This window comes from Choloepus didactylus, chromosome 8 (genome assembly GCF_015220235.1).
Source record: "Choloepus didactylus isolate mChoDid1 chromosome 8, mChoDid1.pri, whole genome shotgun sequence".
Classification (NCBI taxonomy): Eukaryota; Metazoa; Chordata; class Mammalia; order Pilosa; family Megalonychidae; genus Choloepus; species Choloepus didactylus.
The window spans coordinates 85,604,412-85,629,030 of NC_051314.1; the positions used below are offsets into that span (position 1 = coordinate 85,604,412).

A 24,619-nucleotide genomic window follows, 5' to 3' on the forward strand; every position below is an offset into this window, starting at 1 on the left:
TCTGGTTCTCTCCAACTTTTCTGTCTCTGGATCATTTGTTTTTGTTTTTAATTACCAAACACTTCTAGGGCACTCATCATATGTTTGGCATCATTCTAAGTGGTTCACAATGTTAACTCACTTAGTTCTCCCATCCATCAGTTTTCAGACAAGGAAACTCAGGCCCAAAGGAGGTAAGTGTCTTGCCCAGGACTGGGATTTGAGTCCAGACAGCTGGCTCCAGTGTCCACTCTGAACTGCTGTCACAGATCACACACTCCTCACTGCCCCTTCAATCTCTCCCCCTTTGCATCCCTTCCACATGCTGCTCTCAGACTAATCTGTCTTCCTTTTTCATTTAGGAAAACACTGTAATGACAAAAATTACTAGAGCAGTTTGGTCTTTCTGAAGTATGGCTTTGAAAATGTCATTCCCCTGCTCAAAAATCCTTGAACCATGCCCTTGCCCCACCTCATACTAAGAGAATCAAGCCATCCTCTGGCTGAGGATTCAAAGATGTGACCCCAGCAATCCATCCCCAGCTCCCTTGGGGGAACCCCTTACTGTTCCCGACTCCCCTCAGGTACCCCCCACCCCCCACCTCTAGCCTTCCTACCTGTGGCTGCCCACCGCGAACCCCCCTGCCCCCCAGCACTGCCCACTCCCTTCCTGCACGGGGTGAGCTCTGCAGGACCTCAGAGGGGCTGCGTGTCTGGTTCCTCTTTGAACCACCAAAGCTTCTGCTACAGTGGAGCCCACAGAGACACACAGAACAGGCGTGATGGATGAAAGAACCAACGAAAAACTGTGTAACCAAGCTGCCGTATGAGGGTGGAAATTAATTACTTCATTAAACAATCTTTGTGGAACCCTTAAGGCTGATACTAATAGCTAACACCGAGAGAGCTTATTATGTGCTGGGCACTGTGTTTAACACTTTACATAGATCATCATTTAATCCTCTCTACAATCCTGGGAAGTTGGTATTACCACTAGCCCCCATTTTACAAATAAGGAAACTGAGGCTCTAAGCAGGGAACGAACTTGTCCAGAGTGATACGGCTTTTAAGTAGAGGAAGTGGCGCATAACCAAGGCTGTCTGACCTGTAGGCTGTGCTTTTGCTCACCATAACTAACCACTTCCAGATGCTACAGCAGTGTTACACAAACGGTCCAAAATCTGGGTAGTGTCTTAAGACCACAAAATGAGGGCAATACAAGTAAGGTCAAGGTAATAAAGTCCGACATCCACGAAATACCACAGCACTGACAATGTCAAATGTCTGAGGAATATCAAAATATCATATAATTTGCACCTTATTCATCCAAATATTTATTGAGCACTTACTACATCAGTGTCTGGCACTAGTTTAGGCCATGGGTGTAGAGCAGTGACATAGGTACAAATTCCTGACCTCATGGAGCTAATATACCAGAGAGAAAGAGAGGGATGATAAGCTAAACAAAAAACATGTCAGAGGTGATAATGGAGAAAAATAAAGCTGGGTCCAATGTGCCAGGTGAGGGTAAGCTGGGGGCACTGCTACTTTGTATAGGATCAGGGAGAACTCCCTGAAGAGGTTATGTGAAGTGAGTGAGGGAGTGAGCCATACAGGGATCTGGTGGTTATTCTAGCCAGAGGACCCAACAAGTGCAAAGACCCTAAGTTAGAAGCATGCTTGGCCCAGGCAAGGAATAGCCAAGAGGTCTGTGTAGCTGGATCAGAGTGAATGAGGACAGGAAGGAACAGGCGGGATTCTCAAACACATGAAAATGCTGACCTAAGGATAGGCTCTGCATAAAGCCACATGTTTGGGTAAGAGTAATAGCTACAATTTATTGAGTGCTTGCTACAAGCCTGGCACTGTACTCAGTTCTACAGACACAAAGACTGCTACAGACAGGACATATTAGGAGTCTAATGGGGGAAAACACCACAGTGCATGTGACAGGAGACCAAGGAGGCTTCCTGGAGGAGGTGGAACTTGAGCCCCCTTCCTCTCTGCATCCAGAATACAGATGCAGAGAGGAAGGAGGCGACTAGAACCTGGAACAGCCGGGCAGAGCTTGAGCAGTGATGCTGGGGCCTGGGAGCGGCTTGCCGGAGAAGAGATCAAGGAGCAGGGCTGAGGAGGAGAGAGAGGGGAAGGTGAGACAGAAGCAGGTGGACAGGGTGAGTGTTGGTGTGTGAGGGGCAGAGAAGAGAAAGCGAGTCAGGGAGATGAGCACTGGGGTGGACGAAGGCCAGAGGAGACAGGGAGGGGCTTGGCTTGTGGGGACCAAGAGAACCGCTGGACAGGGAGGCCCAGGTTTAGGTATGTATGGGGGGTAAGTAGGTGGTTATGGAGTGGGGGTGGGCAAGGAAGTAGAAATAGACTAAAGACTTAAATCATTTACCCACCCATCCAGGGCCTAGCTTTCTCACCAGTCCTTAGATGGCTCTAACCGGGAGATGACAGGAAAGCAGAAGGTAATTGTATAGCTCCCGCTTGCACCAAGTGATGGTTTCTCATCCCATCCAAGGAAGTTCAGATCTTTCTCTTGGGCAGATCTTTGAGTCCTCACCTCTGGTCCCCTGGTGCAGCCCAAGACACCCTGGTCGGAGATTCTTTGGTTAATAAAAACTACAACTCACATGCTTGCAGAACTTGGTGGTTTTCAAAGTGCTTTCACCACTGTAACCTGTGTGTCTTACGATAAATTTAGGATGGATAGTGCTCTGTGGTTATCCTTCTTTTCATAGGAGGATTCTGCAGCCCAGAGAGGTTACGGGCCTTGCTAAGGTCACACAGCCAGTGGGTGACTAAGTTAGGACTGGGGTACAGCTCTTGAGATTGCAAACCCCACAGTGACATTGTGGCAGCTGTGGGAAAATGGGCCGTGGTGATGGCTAAGTCCAAGGACGAGGCTGGGGAAAGTGATGGAACAAGTTCTGAAATGGGGAAAGGGGAGGAGGAGGGAGATGGAGACAGGGTTGATGGAGGCTGAGATTGGAGGCAGGAAAAGAGAGTCAGGCAGCAGGTGGAGAGGCTTTGAGGCAGAGCTAGAAGACTCTCCAGAAGGACCCTCAGGGTGAAAAAAACAGAAGCCAAATCTTCCCATCTCATGTCTCTGGGAGACAAGGTAGCGAGAGGCTTAAGGCTCCCATTTCACAGGTGAGAAAAAGGCAAAGAAGAGGTGCCTACTGGGCTTGCCCAAAGACCCATAAGCACTTAAAGGCCCAGGGGCCCTGTTAGGAGCCTGGCAGGGTAGACAAGACGTCCGGGGCTTTTCTCACTATCCAGTGGATGATGAAATGAAGATGGTGAGGGAGATGGAGATGGAGAGGGAAACCAGGGCTGCATCCAAAGAGAGCTTTAAAAACGGCAGAGGCGTGGATGGAGCCTGTTATCCGCAGAGATGAGGGAGAGCTAGGACCCTGACACCCTGCTCTGGTTACCGAGCAAGCGGTCTCGGCTGATCCGGTGTCACCGAGACACCCGCGCCTCCTCCGGCCCCCGCGGACCCGTCCACTTGGGCTGCTCTACAGCGCGACGCTCCTTTGTCCCCGGGGAGCGAGGGTGGCCATGGGGGGAGCGGGGAGGAGGGGGCCGGCGCGCACCTCCTCCCCCCGCGCGCTCGAAGCCGCAGCGTCCCCAGCAGCATCCTCCAGGCCCGCCCCCCGCGCCCCCGCTCCCGGCGCCCGATGGTACGGTCCCGCCCGCCCGGCCCGGCTGCGGTGGATGTTGCTAGAACCCACGCGGAGGAAAGAGGAGACGCAGGCAGGCTGCGGTGACCCAAGCGGCCGCCCCTGCCTCCGGGACCCCTTCCTCCCTGAGAGACGGCAGGATGACCCAGGGAAAGGTACGGGCATCTCCCCCGGACTCCCCCCTTTCCTGTCATCCCAAGCAAGCTCCCTGGAGCACTAGAAGTGTCCTCCGTCGGCTCTTGTGTAAAGGGTCCTCTGTGGTTCTTGATGAAGTCACAGGACCAAAAAGGGGCCGTTTCAAGGAATGGGTATGGGCTCCTCCCACCCACCAGGCTCGCTTCTCCTTCAGGCCCTACCCCTGTCTCCGTCCCACCCCATGCTTTGGCATCCCAGGACCCTTCATAGGTGACGAGGCCCCCTCAAAGAGTCAGCCTGGGTGATCTGTGTGTGTGTGTGTGTGTGTGTGTGTGTGTGTGTGTGTGCGTGCATGCGTGTGCCAGGCTGAGCTGGCACAGTGCTTATTGGGCATCCCCCTGTGATCCAGCTCTCCTATCCCAAACCCAACCATTTCATTCTCATCTTTTGCACCCTCCACAGAAACAGCCCCTACCTAAGTCCCCATGGCTATTCCACATCTGGATACATCCCTGCTTGGGGGTTGCTATGGCAACCCTGCATCAGGATGCTCTGATTTTTGTGTTGTTTTTGTCTGAGGCATGGGAATGGATGGGACTGGATAAAATGTCCTCCCTTTTTATCCAGTTTCAGACCTGAATTTTAGGGGAGGGGCTTGGACAGAGACTTGGCTGACCTAATGGGGTTATGTAACATCAACAGCCTGTGGCATTATACAACCACCAGGGCCTGGGCAAAGGAGTGGGGGCGGGGGGGCGTCCTCTGGCCACTGTTTATGTATAATAAGGATTGGGCAGAGAAACCAGGAGAGGGACCTATACCCCCCACCCCCCATTTCGTTTCTCCAGAATAAACCCAAGAACCAATGGCATCCTTCGCTGGGTCATCAGACCCTCCTCTCCCTGTTTTTAAGCTCAACAGGCCTCAAGATGATGTCATTCGGTGAATCCACCTCCTGCCGTTGGTCATACCTCACTTGGGAATGCCGGATGTGGGGGGCTGGGGAGCAGGAGGCTGTGGGTCCCTGAGGGGCAGGGTAGGGGGCTGGTGAGGAGCACCAGGTTTGGACAGGGCTGAAGTTAGAAGGGACAATCCTTTTCTCAGGCATGAGCCCTGGGGCTGGGTGGGCCCTGGTTCCAGGGGTCTGGGATGGAGTTTCCTGGGCGTGACCCTTCTGGTTTGGGTGATAAAGGGGACTGGGGAGTGAAGGGAAGCGGAGGAGCCGGGGGGGCCCCATTCCCACAGACCTGGGCCCCAAGTCCCTTCCCCCAGGAGGCCTGGGGAGTGATCCTGTGGTGGAGCTGAAGCACAGGCCCCTCTATTGAATCTCTCCCTCCACCTCCACCTCCACCTCCAGGCCCACGTCCACCAGGGCTGCTTCCTGTCTTGGGGTGAATGCAATTACCCCTGCCTCCTCAGTGCCTCGCCCCCAGCTTGCTGGCCAGCTCACAGGCTTTCTAGGGGGTGAAAAAGTCTCCTCCAGTTCAAAGGTCCATAGGATTAGATGGGAACCAGAGATCTTCTGGTGTCTGACCATCTCTGGGCTGCCTCAGCTAGAATCGCCAGCAGAGAAGGAACTCTGGGGCCTTCCTCAGCAGCCCTTCAGGTTTAACATGTACTTTTGGGAATCGGACCTAAATCCTATTTCCCAAGGCTCTGTCCTTTGGTTGCTCTCTCAGGCCCCCCCACCCCCTTTCACCCCAAGCTCTCCCCTGGCTGCATCATCCAGGCACCCACAGGTCATATCCTTGCACCAAAACCAAGCATACACTGTGGTGCAGGAGTGCATCTGAGTGGAGATGGACTTTGAGTTTTCGACCTGCCATTGGCACATTGCTCTCTGCGCCTCAGTTTCTTCATCTGTAGAACGAAGGAAGAGGCTGGACTAGATGCCCCCCACCAGGGTCCCTTTACAGCAGTGACATTCTGTGATTCTGTTCTGGTTTGGGGAGACGGCTGAGGTTTGGGTAGGCTGAGGCCGGAAATGGGCCTCTTGCCCTTCCTCCATCCTAAGGCCCCTTTTCCTCCTTATTTCCTCTCGTCTCCCCCTCCCTGCCTGCCCCCTGCTCGCCCCACCCACCTCCCATGTCTTCTCCAGCCCAGTAGAAGGAGGCCAGCCGCAGTGGAAGGTGCCTGGGCTCTCTGCAGCCCAGCAGGCCATGCGTGGCTCTGTGACCTTGGCCAAGTCACTTCTCTCCAATCCTCAGTTCTCTCATTTTAAAGCAGGGGTTAAAATACAACTAGTGAGGTAGCAGGGAGGTTAAATGAGAGGACCTCCCATTTGATAGGAGTTTTGAGGGTCTGCTCTGTGCCAGGCCCTTGCCTAGGCCCCATGGAAACAGCGGAACCAAACAGATCCAGTCCAGGCTCTGGTGAGAACCCCCCAGTGCTCATATTGGGCATGCCAAAGGATTTTCTCCTTCCTCAGTACTTATTTCAGCTACACTGTGTGTCTCTGGCCAGTCTTGACCATCCTAGGGCTCAATTCTCCCATCTATAAAACAGGGAGATTCTTGTCTGCACCCCACCCTCCTAGTGCAGGTGAGAAAATATCCATTGAAGTTCCAGGAAATGAAAGTCTGATAAGGAGGGGCGAGAAGGCCCCCTTTCCCTGGTGACTGTCTCTCTCTACCTCTCCCCCACAGATCTCCATGGCTAACAAGGCCCCTGGGACCGAGGGGCAGCAGCAGGCGAATGGCGAGAAGAAGGAGGCTCTGGCAGTGCCTTCGGCCCCACCCTCCTATGAGGAGGCCACCTCCAGGGAGGGGCTGAAAGCAGGGGCCTTTCCCCCAGCCCCTACGGCCGTGCCCCTCCACCCCAGCTGGGCCTATGTGGACCCCAGTAAGTCTCTCACCTCCTGGAGGCCAGAGTGCCCGGGGGAATGGTGGGACCAGATGGAAAAACCTGGGGAGGAGGAAGTTGCCCAGAGGAGATGTACTGTGTGGTTGTTCCACAAGGCTCTGCTATCAGAGGCTTAGGATTTGGAGGACTGTTCTGAGGGTAGATCAAGAAGGACTCCATGAAAAGGGGGTGATACGATGTCTGCAGTCAGGATACCCTTGGATGGGGGAGAAGGGATCTTTTCAAGTCACTGAGCTGGGGCAAATGGAAAGGATGGATGGGGGAAGAAAAACTAGGGGCTAGTATCGAAAGGCTCTCCTTTCTCCTAGGAGAAAGGGATTCAGGGAAAGGGTGGGAAAGAGGTTAGATTGAACTAAGGAAGGGGCAGTGTGAGGCTGTAGTGGCCAAGGTCCTGGCTGGGCTGGCTCCCAGGGCCTCCCCTGTGAGTGGGTTTGTAATGTTTACACATTGGCTGGTCTGAAATCTTAGTGGACTAGATCCCACCTCCTCTGGTCAGTCTCCTTGTTCCCTCTTCTCTTTCGCAGGCCTTTGCTAGGGGCAAGAGGGCAAGAAGTGGGAGAGGTATGTGGATACCAGCCAGAGACCCCTGTGTCCCTCACAGCCAGACATAATTCGTAGGCAGACTTAGGCTGAGGTGAGCTCCTTGCTGATCAGAAATCCCAGCCAATAGGAACTCATTTGGTGGGAGCTCATCTGTTGGGTTGCTTAACCTCAGGGCTAGGAGCAAGCAGCTCCCCACCAGCCCCCAAGAAGGGCCTCCTCTTCAATCCTCCTCAGCCCCTTCACCCTCCTTTGCAGTCCCTCAAACTTCCCCTCCCCCCACCTTACCAAGCCCTCCACCTGCACCCACAGCAGGATTCTAGAAGGGAGCTCAGGGACAATGCTCCAGAGAGAGCCTCTGCTCATAGGAAGTGTCCACCGTGGTCCACAGCTCTCACCACTACCCTCCTCAGCTGCAGACCTATCCCAACGTGACCTACTAGAAGGTGGACAGAGGTCTGGCAATTATGGGTGTCCTTCTCCCTGCCCCCAGAGACCCAAAAGACTGCTTTCCCTCTCCTTTTCTCCCGCCCTGTGGCCTGGCTGCTTGGGCTTTTGGCAAAGGGGATGTAGGTGGAACAGGAGGGAGAAGTGAAGGATAAGAGGCTGGGGGTCTCCAGGCCCCAAGCTGCTAAAGGGTCTATGTCTCTCCCCCTTCCTCACTTCGCATATCTTGGTTGCCAGTACTGGCTGCATTAAGGAGTGTCTTCCAAGGAATGCTTACTCTCAGTCAGTGTTTGACAAACATTTACTAAGCGTGTGCCAGGCAGCGACTGCACTGAGCTAACTTCTGGGGATACCCTGATTTGCAAGGCCTGTTGTGATTTCTGCTCCCACAGACTGACTGTTTAGACAAGTAAATGGATGACTACAACACAGTGAAACTGATACAGTGATAGAGGCTTGGGCAGCTCACCTAACTCATCTGATGATCAGGGAAGGCTTCCTGGAGGAAGGGGTAACCACACTGAGTCCTGAATGATGGGCAGGAATTAGCCTGGTGCAAAGGGGGAAAGAATCTTCAAGGCTGAAGGACTAGAACGCCCAGAGGCCCAGAAGCAAGAGAGCACATGGCTGAAAAAATATACGGAGGCTGGAGAAAAAGTGGGAGGGAGTAATGAGCAGTGGGGCTGGAGGGCCCTGCTCGTGCAAGGCCGTGGAGGCCTTGTTAAAGAACTTAGAACTTGAGTAAAGGCCAGTGGGGGCCATTGAAGAGCTCTAAGCAGGGTAGGGCCATTGTCAGCTTTGCTTGTTTTGAAAGACCAAGAAGGAGGCTGTTGCTGTGGGGCAGGGAGGGGTGGGGTGGTCATGGGGACCTGGTAGGAGGGATCAGACCACTGAGCCCACATCCGTGGGCTTGGAGCCATGTCTGACTGTGGAGCCAGTGCTCTTCCAAAAGCCTGAGTTCTGGGACCAGGTCCCCGACCTTCATCACCACCCCACACTCCCACCTCTTACCCTCCTCCTGGTTTTAATTTCCTTCCCAGTCCTCCCTCCTCACCCTGATTCCAGCTGGGGCTCCATCAGGTACACCTTCTGCCTGCATCTCCACATCCACCTAGTCCCCGCCCCAAGGGCCTCAGAACAGGCCCTGGGATGTGCTGGGTGGCAGGGAGGGTGGCTGTCCCTCTCTGATCCTTGGCTTACACCACAAAGGAGTCAGAGTGTCCATAGAAGTGGGGCAGGACACACAAGATGACAGGATGGAAGGATTATGCTTATATGGCAGGGCTTGGCCCCCAAGGAGCCCCAGTCAGAGTGGGGGCAGGAGGAGGGGAGATGTCACTTCATTCACAATACTTAGGGCATGAAAAGTAAGAAGCGACTGGAAAGAGAAGGGTATGAGGTAGGATGGGGGCTTGCAAATGGTGCTGGAGACGAGGGCCGCAGCAGATCCAGAGAGCCATTTTGACCAAAAGGCAGCTCTGAGCAGTGACCCTTGGGGACAGTATACATATGGGGAGCTCTTCATGGTTCTCCTCCTGTCCCCACCCCAGGTGGCAACTCCAACTATGATAATGATTTCTCCACTGGAGACCACCATCTCTTCACCACCTTCAGTTGGGACGACCAGAAGGTTCGCCGAGTCTTCATCAGAAAGGTAATTGCCTCTCCCCAACATTCCAGGTTTGGGGGACTGGATAAGGGGAGCCCTCAAGAGGCCCCTGGTCTGGCCCTTTCCCTCTGCAGAGGCCATCCCTCGCATCCTCTCTTGTGATCCCAGCTGATAGCACCTCTTGGGAAGTGCTTCCTGGGGTCTCACTCCAGTCCTCTGTGCTTTCCTGTAACCTAAACTATAGAGTGTCTTTTCTCCTATTCCATGCTGGGTCCATTCCAGTGACCCCCAGGAAGGAGGGTGGAGGACTCCAAATGTGGGTCTGGAGAGTAGATTGAGTGACTGGGAAGCTGGGGTCTTCCTGAGCCTCACTGGCCCCACAGGACTTCCCCAGCTGAGCAGTACCCTCTCCCACCCCCCAGGTCTATACCATCCTACTGATCCAGCTGCTGGTGACCTTGGGGGTCGTGGCTCTCTTTACCTTCTGGTGAGTTAGCAATGGTGGACCAGCACCTTTCAGGGGTGGCCGTGACCAAGCATGGGTCAGACTTCTCTTGGCATGTTTGCTTGAAGAGATCTGCATGGGGCATCAAGAAATTGGACAGCAGGCCCGAAAGGACACCTCCATGCTGGGGAAGAACCTTAGAGCATGCACATGGGCCGAGGCGTCCTCTGGCCAGTGTGGGGTGCCCAGGGGCTGGAGGCACGGGTGCCTAGAGGGCCTGCAAGTGTGAGGCAGGCCCTCCTCTTAGATCCACCTCCCTTCCCAGCCCGGTACTGAGGACAGGACTCCCTGAGCCTCCAGGGGCTGCGTTCCCTGCTTTCTTCCTGGGAACTGTGTAGGGCATGGGTGAATGCTGAACCAGAAATAGAGACTTGGGGTAAATTCTGCTGCTCTCCCCCTCTCTTTTCCCTACAGTGACCCTGTCAAGGACTATGTCCAGGCCAACCCAGGCTGGTATTGGGCGTCCTAGTGAGTATACCCCAGTCCCCCAGGCCTCCCCCCAGAGAGCTGCCAGAGACAAGGGGTGGGGGGATCTCCACTGATGGAAACCAAGCCCATGGCCTCTCCCTATCCCAGAGATGCCCCCCAGTTCTTCTGGCTTCAGAAGTATCCCTTCTGGGGTGTTTAGATATGAAGGGGAGGGAGATGGGGGCAGGTTCTGATGTCTGCACAAGGAGGGAAGGCTGGGAATGGGGCCCTGGCTGGAGAGACCTGACCCTGAGGGAAGAGGGCTAGAGCACCTTGGCCCACACTAGCACTAATGGTGCTCCTTTATTAATATTGGTATCATTAATGCTGATGAATTATTAATCATAATAGCTACCACTTATGGAGTGCCTAATAAGGGCTGAGCATTGTGCTATGTGCTCAATGTACAGTACTGCATATGATTCTCAAATCTGGGTATGATTAACTCAGAAAATTGAGACTCAGAAAGGTTGAGTAATTTGCCCAAGGTCACACAGCTAGTCAGTGGTGGAACTGGGACATGCCTGAACACAGGATTCAGGTTAAAGCCTGAGCTCTAAACCCCTCTGTTCAGCTGGCTCACTTCAGCTCTCGGGCCACCTGACTTGCTGTTCCTGTACTCCTCAAGGAATATGGCAGATAACTTGGACGTAGAGGTTTGAAGGTATAGGTGATTCTGACCCACCCTGTCTGGGCAATTCAGGGATGGTCGTGGATAATTCCAGGCCAGAACTACCCTGGGGCTCATAGCAGAGCTGCTCTTGCCACAGTGCCTCTGTGAGCCCAGCCCTGTGCTGGGGCTTCTGGGTAGGGAAGGAGAGAACCCTGTATACCCAAGCGCTCAGTCCATACCAGGCGTGCACCTCAAAAGATGGGCCAAGAGGACAGGGGATGGCATTTTGGGGGGAGAGAGCATGGCTTTGGGTGTAGACTGAAGGAGGGCTGGAAAGCTCCGTGTGGGGGAATCCTGGGACCTGTAGGAGAGCAGGGGGCCCTAGATGCAGAAGCTCTGAATGCTGTCTGAGGAGCTCCTGCACTGCAGCTGTTCCTAAAGAGATCAGCCCAGAGCTCCGAGACAGTCCCGAACCCTGAGCAGTCTCAGAGTAGGCCTAGAGTTAGCACAAGCCAGCCAAAGGCAAATGGGAAGGAGACCCTCCTGTGCGGCTCCTCAGAGCAGATCTGGCTTGATCAGGGTGGGGGCTCCAGGGGAGAAGTCACTCACACCCAGATCCTTCCTTAGGGTACAGGATGGAGGAGCCGTCTGCGGAGCAGGCACAGAGGCCTGTGTCTTGGGGAGCTGGGAGGCACTGTGTGGTAAAGCTAATGAGCCCCCAGGGACTGCCACCTGGGCCAGCCCCCATGGCAGGTTGGCATGGCTCCTGGCCCGTCAGCACTGCCTGGCAGCCTTGGGCACCCAAGAACTCAGCAGTGGAGTCCCCAGGCCTTCTGTGGGAGCGTCTGTGGGACTCCGTGCCCTAAGCAGAAGGTGGCAGGGGGCCAGCCCATGAATGAGCAGGTCGGCAAGTGGAAGCAGAGTCCTCTCCATTTGGGAGATGGTGGTGGTGCACGAGAATCTATGGTGAGAACTCGAGTCCCTCCTCCTCAGCCTTCCTAGGCAGAAAACAGAGCTGCTCTCTAGCCTACTGGTTTAGGGCAAGGGAGTCGGGTTGGGGATGAGTCAAAAGTGGACTTGGCCTGTGAATTCCACCACCAGGGTGCTGCCCTTTTCCTCCAGGAAGGCTGCCTGGGGCTCTTGCCCTCAGATCTATCCTTTCTGACCCTGAGTCTGCCTTAGTGTCTGGGTCCTGGTGGGGCTCACCTCCTCTGCACACACTGGGCTCATTCCTAGTTTCTTCCTTTTAGAATAACAATAGCAGCCATAAGAACAAAACAACTTCTTTTCTGTATGCAGAACTTCTTTTCTGTATGCAAAACACCGTGCTAAGCACTTCTCATTTCATCCTTTCTACGACAACCCTAACCAGGCAGGTAGGATTATTGTCCCCATTTTACAGATGAGGAAACAGATGAGGCTCAGAGAGAAGTCATTGCTTCCTGAAAGCAGCCTAGCCAGGATTGCAACTGAGGTCTTTGGGATTGCAGTGCCAGTGCACTTATCCTCTGTGCTTGCTGCTTCCCCAGGGCCCAGGGCTGGGTCCTCTGGCGGGCCAAGTTGGGAGAGCACACTGGGTGGGCCTTCACCTGAGCCTCAAGTCCCTGTCCTGATGCCTGTCAGCAGCGGTGGCTCCGGCCCAGTCCCTGGAGCTCAGGTTCTGACGTGCAAGTCAGTCTTTCTCTCACTTCTTCTGTGAGTCATTCTCTGCCCCCTGGGATGGCAGCCTCACTCCCCAACCCCTAGTCATCTCCCTCAGTGGGTTCTTGCCTTATTGTTGGATTGTTCCCACTGAGCCACAGCAGCTGGGGCAGCAGGAACTTCACTGCAAGGCTCCCTGCGGTGGGAAGGCGAGAGGGCTGAGGGGTGGGAGGGTGCAAGGGTGGGGCATCAGATACAAAACCAGGAAAAGTGTGAGACACTTGACAGGCAGTATCTCATTCAGTCCTGGCAACAGCCCAGCAAGTCAGTCCCATTATTCCTGGTTTACCAGTATGGAAATGGGGGAGGAGGGACTCAGCCATCAAGGAACTGGCCCCAGGTCACACGATAGTAGTTCTAGCGCTGGGACATGAATGCGTCTTTGCCCAGCTCCAAAGCCTGCACTCCCAGCCCCTCGCTGCTCTCCTCAGTCCCCTGACTTGCCTCCTGACCTTCTGTTTTGAGGGCGGAGGAGCTATTGACCAGAGAGAACAGGGGACCGGGTGCTTGTGCTCAGGAAGCTTCTAGTCTAGCCTGGAAGATGGGAACCACTCCCAGGAGACACACAGACAAGGATGTTGTTATTGTTGAGGTGACCAACCAGTGACTCAAATGAGACCAGAAGGAGGGCAGATGCTGGAGTGTTTCTAAACTGAGGCCACTGGCATTTTGGGTTCTACTGTCCTGCATAGGTCCAGTAGCTCCAGCCCCCAGCACTAGATCCCAGTAGAAAACCCTGATCACTGTGACAATAGTTCCACGTTATTTGAGAACCACTGGAGAAGGAAAGGGTTAAGATGGAGGGGTTCTACTCCCCAAATCCTACAGGCTTATCTTAACCCCTCATGCCCTGCTGACATTTCACTCAGCTGATAAAGAACAATAGAGAGCACCTCTGAGGTGCCAGGCCCGGGTTAGCTGGTGAGAATACAAAATGAATGTCACAGGCTGGCCCTCCAGGCGAGCAGGCCTGCAGGGAATGGGGGGTGTGCGGCTTTGGTTGAGGTTTGCCCGTGGGGTGTAGAGGGAGTCCCTCTGAGTGGGCATCCGGCGTTGAACCTTTCCAAGGTGGAGGAAGGCATAGGGGCGCGTGGAGAGGGTACAGAGTGGCTGTGCTGGGAGGGTTGTGTGGAAGGGGTGGAGGGTGGTCAGGGGTCTGCAGGGGTGGGCGGGCACATGGCCAGGTCTTTGGGACCTGTTAAACAGGGGAGTCACATGATCAGATCTCCCTGCGGCTCAAAGGATGAAAGGCAGGGCTGGAGGCCGGAGGCCCGGAGGGACCTGTAAGGGTGGTAGCAGGGATGGAGAAAAGAGGACAGCTTTCAGAGCTGCTTGGCAGGAGGATCAGCAGGTCCAGGGGATTTAACCGGCTGTGGTGGAGGCAGAGGCAAGCAAGGCGGAGTGGAGCTGAGGTCTCCGGCTGATGACTCAGTGGTAGCTGACAGTCTCTGCAATAGGGGGTGCAGGAGAAGGTGCAGCGAAGACAGAGTTCATTTCTAACCTGTTGCGTTTGATACGTTTCTGAATAGCCATATCTGCCCAGTAGGCCATTGGATATTCAGGGTTGAGAAGAAAAGTCTGGATGGGAAACGTGGGTGTGTGAGTTGTGAGCATTTGCCTGATAAAAGGTGTCCCATGGCACCCACCTGGGAAGAGTGTGAAGTGGGGAGTGCCCAGACAGGACTCTGGGTTGAGGGATCCAGGCATAGAGATGCCCTGGAAGACCAAGAAGGTGCGGCCAGGGAGGCTGGAGGGGACCAAGTGTGTGTCATTTTGGAACCAGGGAGAACAGCAGGAGTGATGAGATATTGTTAAGAAGTCACATAAGGTAAGGACTGACAAGTGTCAGTTGGCCTCAACGAGGTCACAGGGATGTGGCAAAACCAGCTCTTGTCAAGTGGGGTTGAGACTGGGATTGTTGGATGGAGGAGTGAGGAGGAGATGGGGAGAGGACACAGCGAGCAGAGACAAGCCTTGTAAGAAACTGGTTTGTGAGAGGGGATAGTGGCCATTGCTAGAGCCGGGGGAGATGTTGGGTACAGATAGGAAACAGCCGAGGAGGTTTGGGTGGGAGGAGGTGTACCTGCGGAAAGGCTGAGGGTATTAGGGGTGGCCGTGGCAGTGGAGGGGGTGGGAGCCAGAGCCCAGGTTGGGGGCCCTGGCCTGGGGTGGGAGGACGGATGCACTGCGTGAAGTTTGCAGTTGGCAGGCAGGTTGCTGAAGCAGCCCCATCTCACCACCTCCGACCTTCCCGGGACATATCAGGCCAGGCTGTTTGGGAGAGTGAGGTGGCCAGGGAGGTCTGCAGATGGGGGAGGAAAATGGGGAATTGCTGCTGTGGGGGATGGTTGAGGGAACTGAGGAGGGCAAGGGGGAAGGATGGCAGCACCACCTTGAGGGCTCACAGGGGCTGGAGGCCCTGCCCTGGTGGAGGCACTGACCTGGGCAGGTGTGGACTTGCCCCATCGTTGGGTCCTCCGCCCTCATCTCCTACCTCCTAGACTGGCCTCCACCTCCACTGCCCTCAGAAAATCCTCTGTCCTCCCATTGGACATCATCACCTGACCCAGCAATTCATTCCACAGCAGGAACTTCCTGCTCTGGGCCAAGTCCTGGCAGGACAGACAAGGGCCCTGTCCTTGCTGATCTTTCAGTCCAATAGAGTAGGCCAACAATAAAGTAACTAACAAGGTAGTTACAGGTAGAGATGAGGGCTGTGAAGGGCCTGAGTGAGGCAGTGTGGGGCAGTAGTTACAAGCATCAACACTGTGGTCAGAGTGCCTGGGTTCAAATCCTGCTTCTGACACATGGTGGCTGTGTGACCATGGACAAGTTGCCTGACTTCTCTGTGCCTCAGCTGTAAAGTGAAGAGCATGCTTCATGGAGAGCCAAAGATTAAATTAGTATTTGTAAAGCACTTACAACTGTGCCTGGCACATGGAAAGCACTGTATACAAGCTTTTTATTTGAAGTAATAAGATAGTGCCTGGGGAGGCCACTTTGGATTGGGTGGTCAGGGACAGCTGTCCCACAACACCCAAGATTCCACAGTTCTAGAAGCAGGCTCAGTCCATCCCCCTGGTCACCCTGCCTGGCTGCGGGGTGGGACGGGCAGGGGGGCTGGGTGCAGGGCCACAGGAGGGGCTGGCTCACTCACCCCATCCATCCATCTCACAGTGCTGTGTTCTTTGCAACGTACCTGACCCTGGCCTGCTGTTCTGGACCCAGGTATGATGGTGGTTTGAAGAGCAACTTGTGGGAACATGAACAGGAGCTTGGAAGTTGTGGCCCAGCCCCGCCTGCTGTCAGTGTGCTGTGCACCCGAGAGAGCCTCTGTCCCTCTCTGGGCCTCTGTCAAGCAGACCTGCCCTTCCCTGCTTTACACGGCACCCATGAGGTGGGGGAAGAGTGACAAAGAGATGGAGGTGGATGGAGGACGTGGGGATAGGGCTGAAGGAAGAGGCTCCAGGAGTGTGGGTGGATTTAGGCAGAGACCCCCTCCCAGCGGCAGGGCCCACCTGTGCCAGCACCTCCCGCTTACCCTCTGAACTCCGTGGCTTGCCTTGCAGGAGGCATTTCCCCTGGAACTTGATTCTTCTGACTGTCTTTGTAAGTGACCTGGGGGTGGGCTGGGGACAGAGAGGGGTGGGGATGGAAGAAGGAGGGTGGGAGGGAGGCTTCAAGGGCCAGGAAGTCTGGGTTGGGGACAGCCAATGTGAGGACACTGGGGGGGAGGGGTATTTTCACCCCACTTCTGCAAATTTCTGCCCTCTCTTTCCAAATGGGCTTAGTCTTCTCCGCCACCCTCCCCAGCCACTTGTCTCTTCATTTTTAAGAGGTTTATATGGGGCATCATAGAGCTATAGATAATGAAGAAAGGGGGAAGGGGGTCTAAGAAAGGGGGAAAGAGTGGGGATGTGAAAGAAGAAAGAGCTGGCCTGAGGCCTGTGGGGGCACTCCTTACCCAGGCCTGAGCCCTGAAAGTAAGCGTGTGGAGGGGCGAAGCAGACTCAGAGTTGAGGGTCCGTGCAAGGGTGGAGGCTGGGCTGGATCTTGAGGTTGCCTGGGCCCCCAAAGTCTGCTTCTGGAGCATTCTCTCACCATGCTTCTCCTTTCAGACACTGTCCATGGCCTACCTCACTGGGATGTTGTCCAGGTAAAGGGAACAGGTGGGAGGGGAGGGCAGTAGGCTGGGCTTGGAGCCCCTCCTGGGAGCATTTGGGTCAGAGGGGGTTCAGGCAGGCAGGGGACATCGGCCTAGAGCCCTCACCTCGTGCTCTCAGCTGGACAGTGAGTGACTCTGTCTGGGCAGTGGGGTGGGGTGGGGTGGGGGGTGGAGAGCAAGGGGAAGCCTGTCAAGCTGCTGCTTAAAAGACCCCAGACTCAGGACCATGTGCCATGTAAATCACCTCCAGGCACTGGCACAAACTTCCCCCATCCCCATTCCTGGGTGACTTCTCTACTCTTCACGATCCTTCTAGCATGATTCTGAGTCTAAGCTTGTTGGGGAGGGGCAGGGCCCAGTGGAAAGGCCAGGGAAGCAGAGAGCAGGAGGAAAGGGTGTAGGGTTGGGGCCAGAGGTGGTGGGATCATGGCCTGGCAGGAGAGGGCTGGGCTTTGCATGGGGGCTTGGGGGAGGCAGCTGACCTTCTGGCCTGGTGGTCCTGCAGTTACTACAACACCACATCTGTGCTGCTGTGCCTGGGTATCACGGCCCTTGTCTGCCTCTCAGTCACCGTCTTCAGTTTCCAAACCAAGGTCAGCCCTGGGGCCTGTGGGCAGGTGGGGTGGAGGGCTGGGGAGAGGAAAGGGGGTGAATTGGATCTGGGCAAGCCACCCGGGGAAGGGAAAGGGGAGGAACTCTGGGTTCTGAGGAGGAACACAAAACCATGGCCTGCGGGCTGCCCTGTTCCGGTCCCTCGGTAATGCCAGGCCACCCTGTGCAGGCCTGTGGGGCCACAATGGACACCCATCTTGTCCCTGCAGTTTGACTTCACCTCCTGCCAGGGTGTCCTCTTCGTGCTGCTCATGACACTTTTCTTCAGTGGACTCATCCTGGCCATCCTCCTGCCCTTCCAATATGTGAGTCTACCCACTAGGGAAGGGGTGAGAGAGTCCATGGGACCCGAGGTTGCCATTGCCTTCTGCACCCTCTAGGGAAGTTCCAGAGCCAAAGCTCCCCCAGCTGCCCTCCTGTCAGCCCCCTCCTGGCACCTTCCCCGGGCATGCTGGCAGTATGGGCAGCCCGAGAGCTGAGCACACAAGGCGGCTTTTCTTGGCAGGCCTGGCCACCTGCCTGGCTCCACCAACTACATCCGGCTTCACCTTTCCCATCCTCCCCTCTAGGGTGGAGGTGAGGCCGGGGGAGGGTGTGGAGCATTTATACCCTGGATGGGGAGGGAGCACTGGGGCTCCATGGGGCCTGAAGAAGGGCCTCCTGGGGCTCTCGGGGAATCAGCCAAGTCCAGAGAGGCTGAAGCTGCCTGGCCAACGAGGTGGGAGGTGGGACGGCAGGGCCCTGGGCATACCCTACTCCATCAGAGCATCCACTGGGCCAGCCAAATAGCAGCTCTTTTAGAGGTGTCCAGCCTGCCCTGGGGAATCCGATTGGGACTGCTCGGGGCTCAGGAACCCATTCCCAGGAGTCTCTGGCCACTGCAGAAGGAAAGGGGACAGATTGGGGGCATCCCAGGAGGGGCTTGAGGTCTGAATCTTAGGGAACCCAAGAGATGGCACTATTGGACCCCTGGTAGGCACCCAGTGGGCTGGGGCTGAGGTCCCCTGGCCTTGGTACGTGCTCCCCCACCACCCTTTTTCTACCAGGGCTGAGATCAGCACTCCTCACTCCCCTCTGCCCCTGCCCCGTCCTGCCCAGCCTCAGCCCCAGCCCCAGGGTATTTGGCTCTCAATCCAGGACATCAGAATTGGTTCTGGCATTTACTTGGCTTTTCCCAAGATCCTGTTGACCAAGGGAGGGGCCGGAGCTGGCCTGGGGGCCCTCTGTGTATCTAGAATGGGGGGAGGGGAGTCTTATAGGAAGGGGACGCCAGAACTTCAAAGAATCCTTTGTTGACCCGAGTCAGGCCGATGAGATGCCGGTGTTTCCAGGAATCTTCTGGGGGAGGGCCCTCCTCTGCGGGGCCGGGCTGGTGTGGTTCCTCTTGCAGGGTTGCCAGACACAGTGGGGAGCTCCTGGACCTGGGGGAGAACAGAGTTAGGGAAGGGGTGCTCTTCTAGCCTCTGCCGGTGATCCCATCATGTTCAGCTGGCAGGGACCCCAGACAACCCCCCACCACACCCCTGAGTTCAAGTCTTTGCCCCCTTCCATCTGAGCCCCTTGCCTCCATAGGCAGAGCCAGGGAGCTCCCTGTCAGAGGGACAAACAAACTCTGTGCTGGGCAGGAATGAGCACAGGCTGGGAAGCAGGAGCAACCCTTGGGCCAGAGAGCAGCTGGGAGCTTGACAAGGCCCTAACAGCATGAGTCATCCTCTTCCGGCCTGGGCCTGGGGCTGTGTGTGGGGAGAAGCACCCAGACAGATCACTGGGATTTTCCCTGCCAGTGACTCCATGATCTCTGTCAGCCTGGGGCTCCCCCAGAATAGCTCTCAGAGGCTCAAAGACCCCTCTCGGTGCTGGGGCTTCCTAGAGACAGCCAGGGAAGGTGGGGGGGGGGGTTGCTGGGCAAGAGAGAGACCCTATTCTCCTGGCTGAGACCTCCCCCCAGCCCCTCAGCCCCTCTGCCCCGCCACCCTATCTCGCTGGCCCTAAGCCCATTTGCCTCTGCCCCGCAGGTGCCCTGGCTTCATGCAGTGTATGCCGTGCTGGGAGCAGGCGTGTTTACGTTGGTGAGTGTGGCCTGGCCCTCTTGGGGCCTTGTCTTCCGACCATTTCCCTAGACCTCTCCAGCATCCCTATCTCCCTCCTAGTCCTTTTCCCTGAACCCTTGTGAAGCACCTGCGGGCAGGCTGGGCTCAGTGCTGCCTTGGGGGAATTCCGTCTGGTCTCCAAGATACACCAGCTGACCCGGCAGGGAGAAAGGAAGCAGGATAGAAGCTTCAGGCAGACCTGGAGCTGGGCCACAGTTACCCCTCCCTCCTGGGGAGGGTCAGCACCTCCTGTGGGGGTGGGAGAGGGGGAGAGTCCTGGCCACGTGGGCCAAGGAAGTAGTTGCTCTCCTAGAGGGAATCTGGAAAGGCTTCATTGGGGCAAGAGAGATTCCAAGTGTCCTGTGAGAGAGAGAGACACGGTTAGATTGAAGTTGTTTTTCTCAGCCTGGGAGGCTGAGAAAATTGATGATGACGATTATAATGATAATAACAATAATAGCTAATACTTATGGAGCACTTGGTTCTCCCAAAGCAAACTGTCCATGTGTATTTAATCCTTACCATAAATCTGTTAGATACCATAAAAATGTTGATTTGCTCTCAGCAAATTAAGATGAAGAAACTGAAGCTCAGAGACATGAAGTTACTTGCTCAAGGTCACATAGCATCCTAGGAAATATTAGGGCCAAATTGGGAAGCTAGACAGTCTGGCTCCAAGCCCAACTCGGAGTCAGAGGCGGCTAGATGGGGATTGAGGCAGGGTGGACGGGGGGCAGATGCCCAGGGGACAAGAGGAGACCCGTGACAGACACCTCCCTGGAGCAGCCCAGCACAGGAGCTTTGGTCAGGTGGTCTCCACACCCCTGACGGTGACACTGCTCCAGGATCCACCCAAGTGGGCAAGCTGTCATCCAAGGTAAACTTCCAATGTGGGAGCAGTAACCAGAGTCTCCTCTCCCTCATTGGAAGGAACTGAGGCTCAAATAAGTCTGGACAGAGTTCCAGGCTTAATCGTAGGCTCCAGAGGCTTGGGTTGGGGGTGCAGAGATGGAGAAAAGAATGGGGGTCAGAACTGTGAGCAGAGGTTTTGTGGGATTTGGATGGGGATCAAGCCAGGACTGAAGGTTGGTAGGTTCACCATTCATCCTTTCTGCATGGCACGTAGTGGCACTCAGTGAATATTTTGAAATGAATAAATGACTTCTAGGCTCAGAACTTGAGGATTGGATGGGACTAAAAAGGGATCACCTAGTGAAACTCCAAGCCCCTCCTTTTACAGATGAGAAAATCAAACTCTAAAGAAGTTAAGTGATTTGTCCAAGGTCTCCCAGCAAGATGATGGCAAATCAACTAACAGTGGCTTTGGTCAAAACTGGAATGACCAACTCATCCCAGTTCACCCTGGACTTTCCTGGGTTTAGCACTGACAGTCCCATTCCTGGGGAACCCCTCCATCCTGGGCAGACGAGGACAGTTGGTCACCCTAAGACACTAACTTCCCTTGGTTCCTAGACCAGTACTCTTTCCTCCAGGCAATGCCTTCTAAAGTAAAGTATCAAGTAGAAGAATGGAGTGGGGAATTCGGCTCAGAGCAAAGAAAAAGGAGGGCCAGGGTTCAAGAGAATGAGCCTGGGCGATAGCTGTCCAGAGGCCTCAGCGGGGAGGCCTCTGCCCGGGGTTAAAAGAGATGTCAAACCAGGGGAAACCAGGCCAGCCAAGAGCGGGAGGACAGCGAGCAGCAAAGGAGGGTCAGGGAGTTTAGTTGGCTGCATGTGAATCAGGTCACAGCAAGTATGTGAGTGACAGAGGGAAGTAGGGCTAGATGAACAGTAATCCCTTAAATTTGTCTAATAAGCCCTTGCATTATTAGAATAATAAAAATAATCCCAGCCACCTGTTCCAACCTTTACATTTTCCAAAGTGCTTTCACACCTATTACCTCATTGTGTCTCCACCGCAATCCAGGCAGGGAAACAGAGCTGACATTATGACTGACGGGCTTTCCCCATCTGAAGCCCTGGGTGTTAAGGAGCTGGCTCAGAATCCCACAACCTATAAAAGGGGCAGATTTAGAACCAGGACCCAGGTGTCCTGTGCCCAGCCCCTCTGCCACTTCCAGTGTCCCTGTGATTTCTTGTCAAAGAACATGATTTCTGTTGGCTTGGCCTTGGGAAGAGGCTGGGATCATTCCAGCAATTCTGCCTCTCTCTCCTGCATTTGGCAGTGTTTCCTTCTAAAAGATCCTCCCCACCACAAAAAAAAAAAAAAAAAAAAAAGAAAGAAAACATGCTTGACCTGCATATCCCAGCCCCCCACCCCCAGCTTCTGCTCCATTCTCTGCTCTCCTTATGAGAGAATCTCTAATTCCTCTTCTCTCTTCTTCCCTCCTTTCTCTCCTCGCAATTCCTCTCCAGTTTTCTCTTGAACTCTCTTTAAAATGCTCTCATCAAGAGCACCAGTGGCCTCTGTGTTGCTAACTCTAGCGGTCAATTCTCAGACCTCATCTAACTTGACTTGCAGCAGCATTTGATACAATTGCTCATTCCCTCCCCCCAGAAGCTTCTCCTTCAGTTGGCTTCCAGGCTATCACATGCTCCCGGTTTCCCTCCTGCCTCCCTGATCACACTGCGTCAGCACCCAGATCTCTGAACGTTGGGGATCCCAAGGGCCATCAGACTCTTCTCTTCCTATGCTCCCTCCCCAAGGGATCACAGTCAGCCTCATGGCTTTGAATACCATCCTTGATGGGTGACCATAAAACTGGTATCTCTAGCCTGGATCTCTCCCTTGAATTCCAGACTAGAATTTCCAATTGGCTACCCAGTATCCCCGTTTGGAATTCTAGTTGGTATCTCAAACCTAACAAGTCTAAAACCAAGCCCCAGCGCTTTCCCTGAATGCCTGTCCCTCCCACGGCCTTCCACATCCTAGTAAATGGCAACTCCATCCTTCTGGTCACGCGGGCCGAGTGCCTTAGTGACCAGCTCCTCTCCTTTCTCACGCCTCACATCTGGCCCAGCAGCAAATGCCGTTGGCTCCACTTTCTAACCAGAATCTGCCCACGTCTCTCCACTTTCACAGCTACTCCCTGGTCCGAGTCACCATCAGCTCCCAGCTGGACGGCTGCGGTGGCCTCCGCCTGCACTGCCCGCACTGCCCCCCAGCGTATTCTCAGCACAGCTGCTGGAGTTATCCTGTTACATGAATTTGGTCAGCTCATTCCTCTGCTTGGCATCCAGCAATCGCTTCCCACGGCCTCAAGGCCTGGGTCATCTGTACCTCGCTGACCTCCCCTTCTCCCACCCATCCCCAGCCCCCTCTGCTGCTGCCCCGCTGGCCTCCTCGCTGGTCTTCAGCCCTCCAGGCGCACTCCCAGCCCAGGGCCTTTGCACCTGCTGTTCCCTCATATGCTCGCAGCTCCCTCTCTTCCCTCCTTCCAGGCTTTGCACACGCACACACACACACACTGCTCCCTAACTCCCCTCCCTGCTTTATTTCTCTCTGTGGCCCTTCTCATCCTTTTCCACATTATGTATTTTTCTGATCTCTTTGTTTATTGTTTGTCTCCCTCCAGCAGAATTTAAGTTTCTTGAGAGCAGGGAGTTTTGTCTGGCTGGTTCAACGCCAAGCACCTAGAGCAGTGGCTAGCACACAGTAGGTGTCCCAGAGACATTTGCTGAATGAATGGATGTGGGAGATGGGGCCAAGGAGCAGGGCCAGGTCCGGCTGAGGTGCCGGCAGAGCGAAGACATAGAAAGCACCAGCTGCACAGTTGATTTAAGAGCTGCCCCAGTCAGTTTTCGGTGAATCACCAGGAAGGAGGAGCCCCGGCACTTAATTGCCCTGATAATGTCTCATTACGAGATCAACACGTGGATGGCCCTGACTGGGTTCATCTGCAGGTTATGGAAACATTAGTCAGGAGCACACGGGAGTGTGAATCTGTCAGCTCCACCCCCTGGCCTCCATCAGAAGGATCAGAACATGGGTCAGGTCCTCTGGGTGCCACGGGATAGGGGAAAGTTTGTGGCTGCATGGATCCCCTCCATCCTCTCAGTGTCCATCTGGTCCAAGTGGACGGGGGTCCTCAGAGACCCTGCCCCACAAGAACTGAAGTCTCAGGCCCTGCTGTTAACCCCAGCTCGGAAGGCCCTTGACCTCACCATGAACCTGCTCCCAGCTCTGTCTGTTAAATCTGTGTGGTCCCCCTGCTCCCACCCACCCCCCAGCACAATGGGGAACCATCAGTGCTGCAGCTGGGCAAGAATTTGAGACTGCACTCAGCACATCTCTGTCCCATTTGCTGCCTGAAGAAGGATATGCGGGAAGGGGGTAAAGAAAAGCATCCGAGGAGGTCCCCAAGTCTCACCGGGATCCCCCCTGAATTCCCAGCAGCCAGTCTTGGAGAAGCTGTGAGAATTGAATTATTTTCTCCCCTAGAAACTTGAAGCCCTCCCGTGAGAGACTCTGCCATCTTTGAGGGCAGGGTCACCAAGCAGAACTGGGCTGAGGTGTCGGGGTTAAGGGTAGGTCCTTCTTAGGGCCCTGGGCCAGCTTGAAGAACAGGCCCCTCCTGGGCCTCACCCAGGTCTGGCCCTGGTACGTTCTCAGGAAGCCCTGGGTTTTTGGCCCCACCAGAACCCAAATGCCAGTGGAATTGGGTGAGTCACCCAGAAAGTACTGGCCTCAGAGTGGCCCTTCCTCCCCTCCCCTTCCGTGCCCACTCCTTGGGTGTTTTTTGTTTTTTTGTTTGGTAGAAGCTCATGGAAAGTCAGTCAGGGGAGCATGAGAGCTGGGCTGGGGTGATACAGCAGGGTTGAGGGGCTGGGCAGAGCGGGGAGGGTTGGGGCAGGGAAGGAGACGGAGTGGGGCCAAGGGCCTGGCCAGCTGGTTTCTAGCTGCAGCCAAGCCTCCAGTGCCCATGTCACTCTGGGCAGTTTGCTGAACCTCAGAGTTGGTCCTTCTTTGGAGACACTAAGGTTACTAAGCTACTTAAATCATGAATCCAAGTCCCAGAGACCTAGGAAAGAAACAAGGCCTAGGACTTCTGAAATTAGGTGATGGGCCCAATGAGAACAGAACTCTCTCCTCACTACCCACTCTGGCCAGTTTGAGGTCCTTGGGATAAGCAGGGGAGAAGCAACAAGGCCACCTCACATAAAGATGATTAGTGAGAAGCTATGTGGACACGCCAGGGGCTGGGAGACGAGTTAGGAGGCCACTGCAGTGTCCCCGAGTCATGG

The 24,619-nt window shown here is 55.0% G+C and overlaps 1 protein-coding gene across 1 annotated transcript in view; it reads left to right on the forward strand.

Moving 5' to 3' along the window:
* Positions 1-3,664: 3,664 nt before the first annotated feature.
* FAIM2 (Fas apoptotic inhibitory molecule 2) overlaps positions 3,665-24,619 on the forward strand; it is a 33,376-nt gene continuing 12,421 nt past the window's right edge. The window contains exons 1-11 of the mRNA XM_037846796.1: positions 3,665-3,823; positions 6,449-6,644; positions 9,203-9,306; positions 9,684-9,748; positions 10,181-10,234; positions 15,726-15,776; positions 16,118-16,157; positions 16,667-16,704; positions 17,219-17,306; positions 17,535-17,630; positions 19,341-19,394. Of these exons, the coding sequence (XP_037702724.1) occupies positions 3,809-3,823; positions 6,449-6,644; positions 9,203-9,306; positions 9,684-9,748; positions 10,181-10,234; positions 15,726-15,776; positions 16,118-16,157; positions 16,667-16,704; positions 17,219-17,306; positions 17,535-17,630; positions 19,341-19,394 (801 nt within the window). The 5' untranslated portion in view covers positions 3,665-3,808. The remainder of the gene's footprint in view (positions 3,824-6,448; positions 6,645-9,202; positions 9,307-9,683; positions 9,749-10,180; positions 10,235-15,725; positions 15,777-16,117; positions 16,158-16,666; positions 16,705-17,218; positions 17,307-17,534; positions 17,631-19,340; positions 19,395-24,619) is intronic.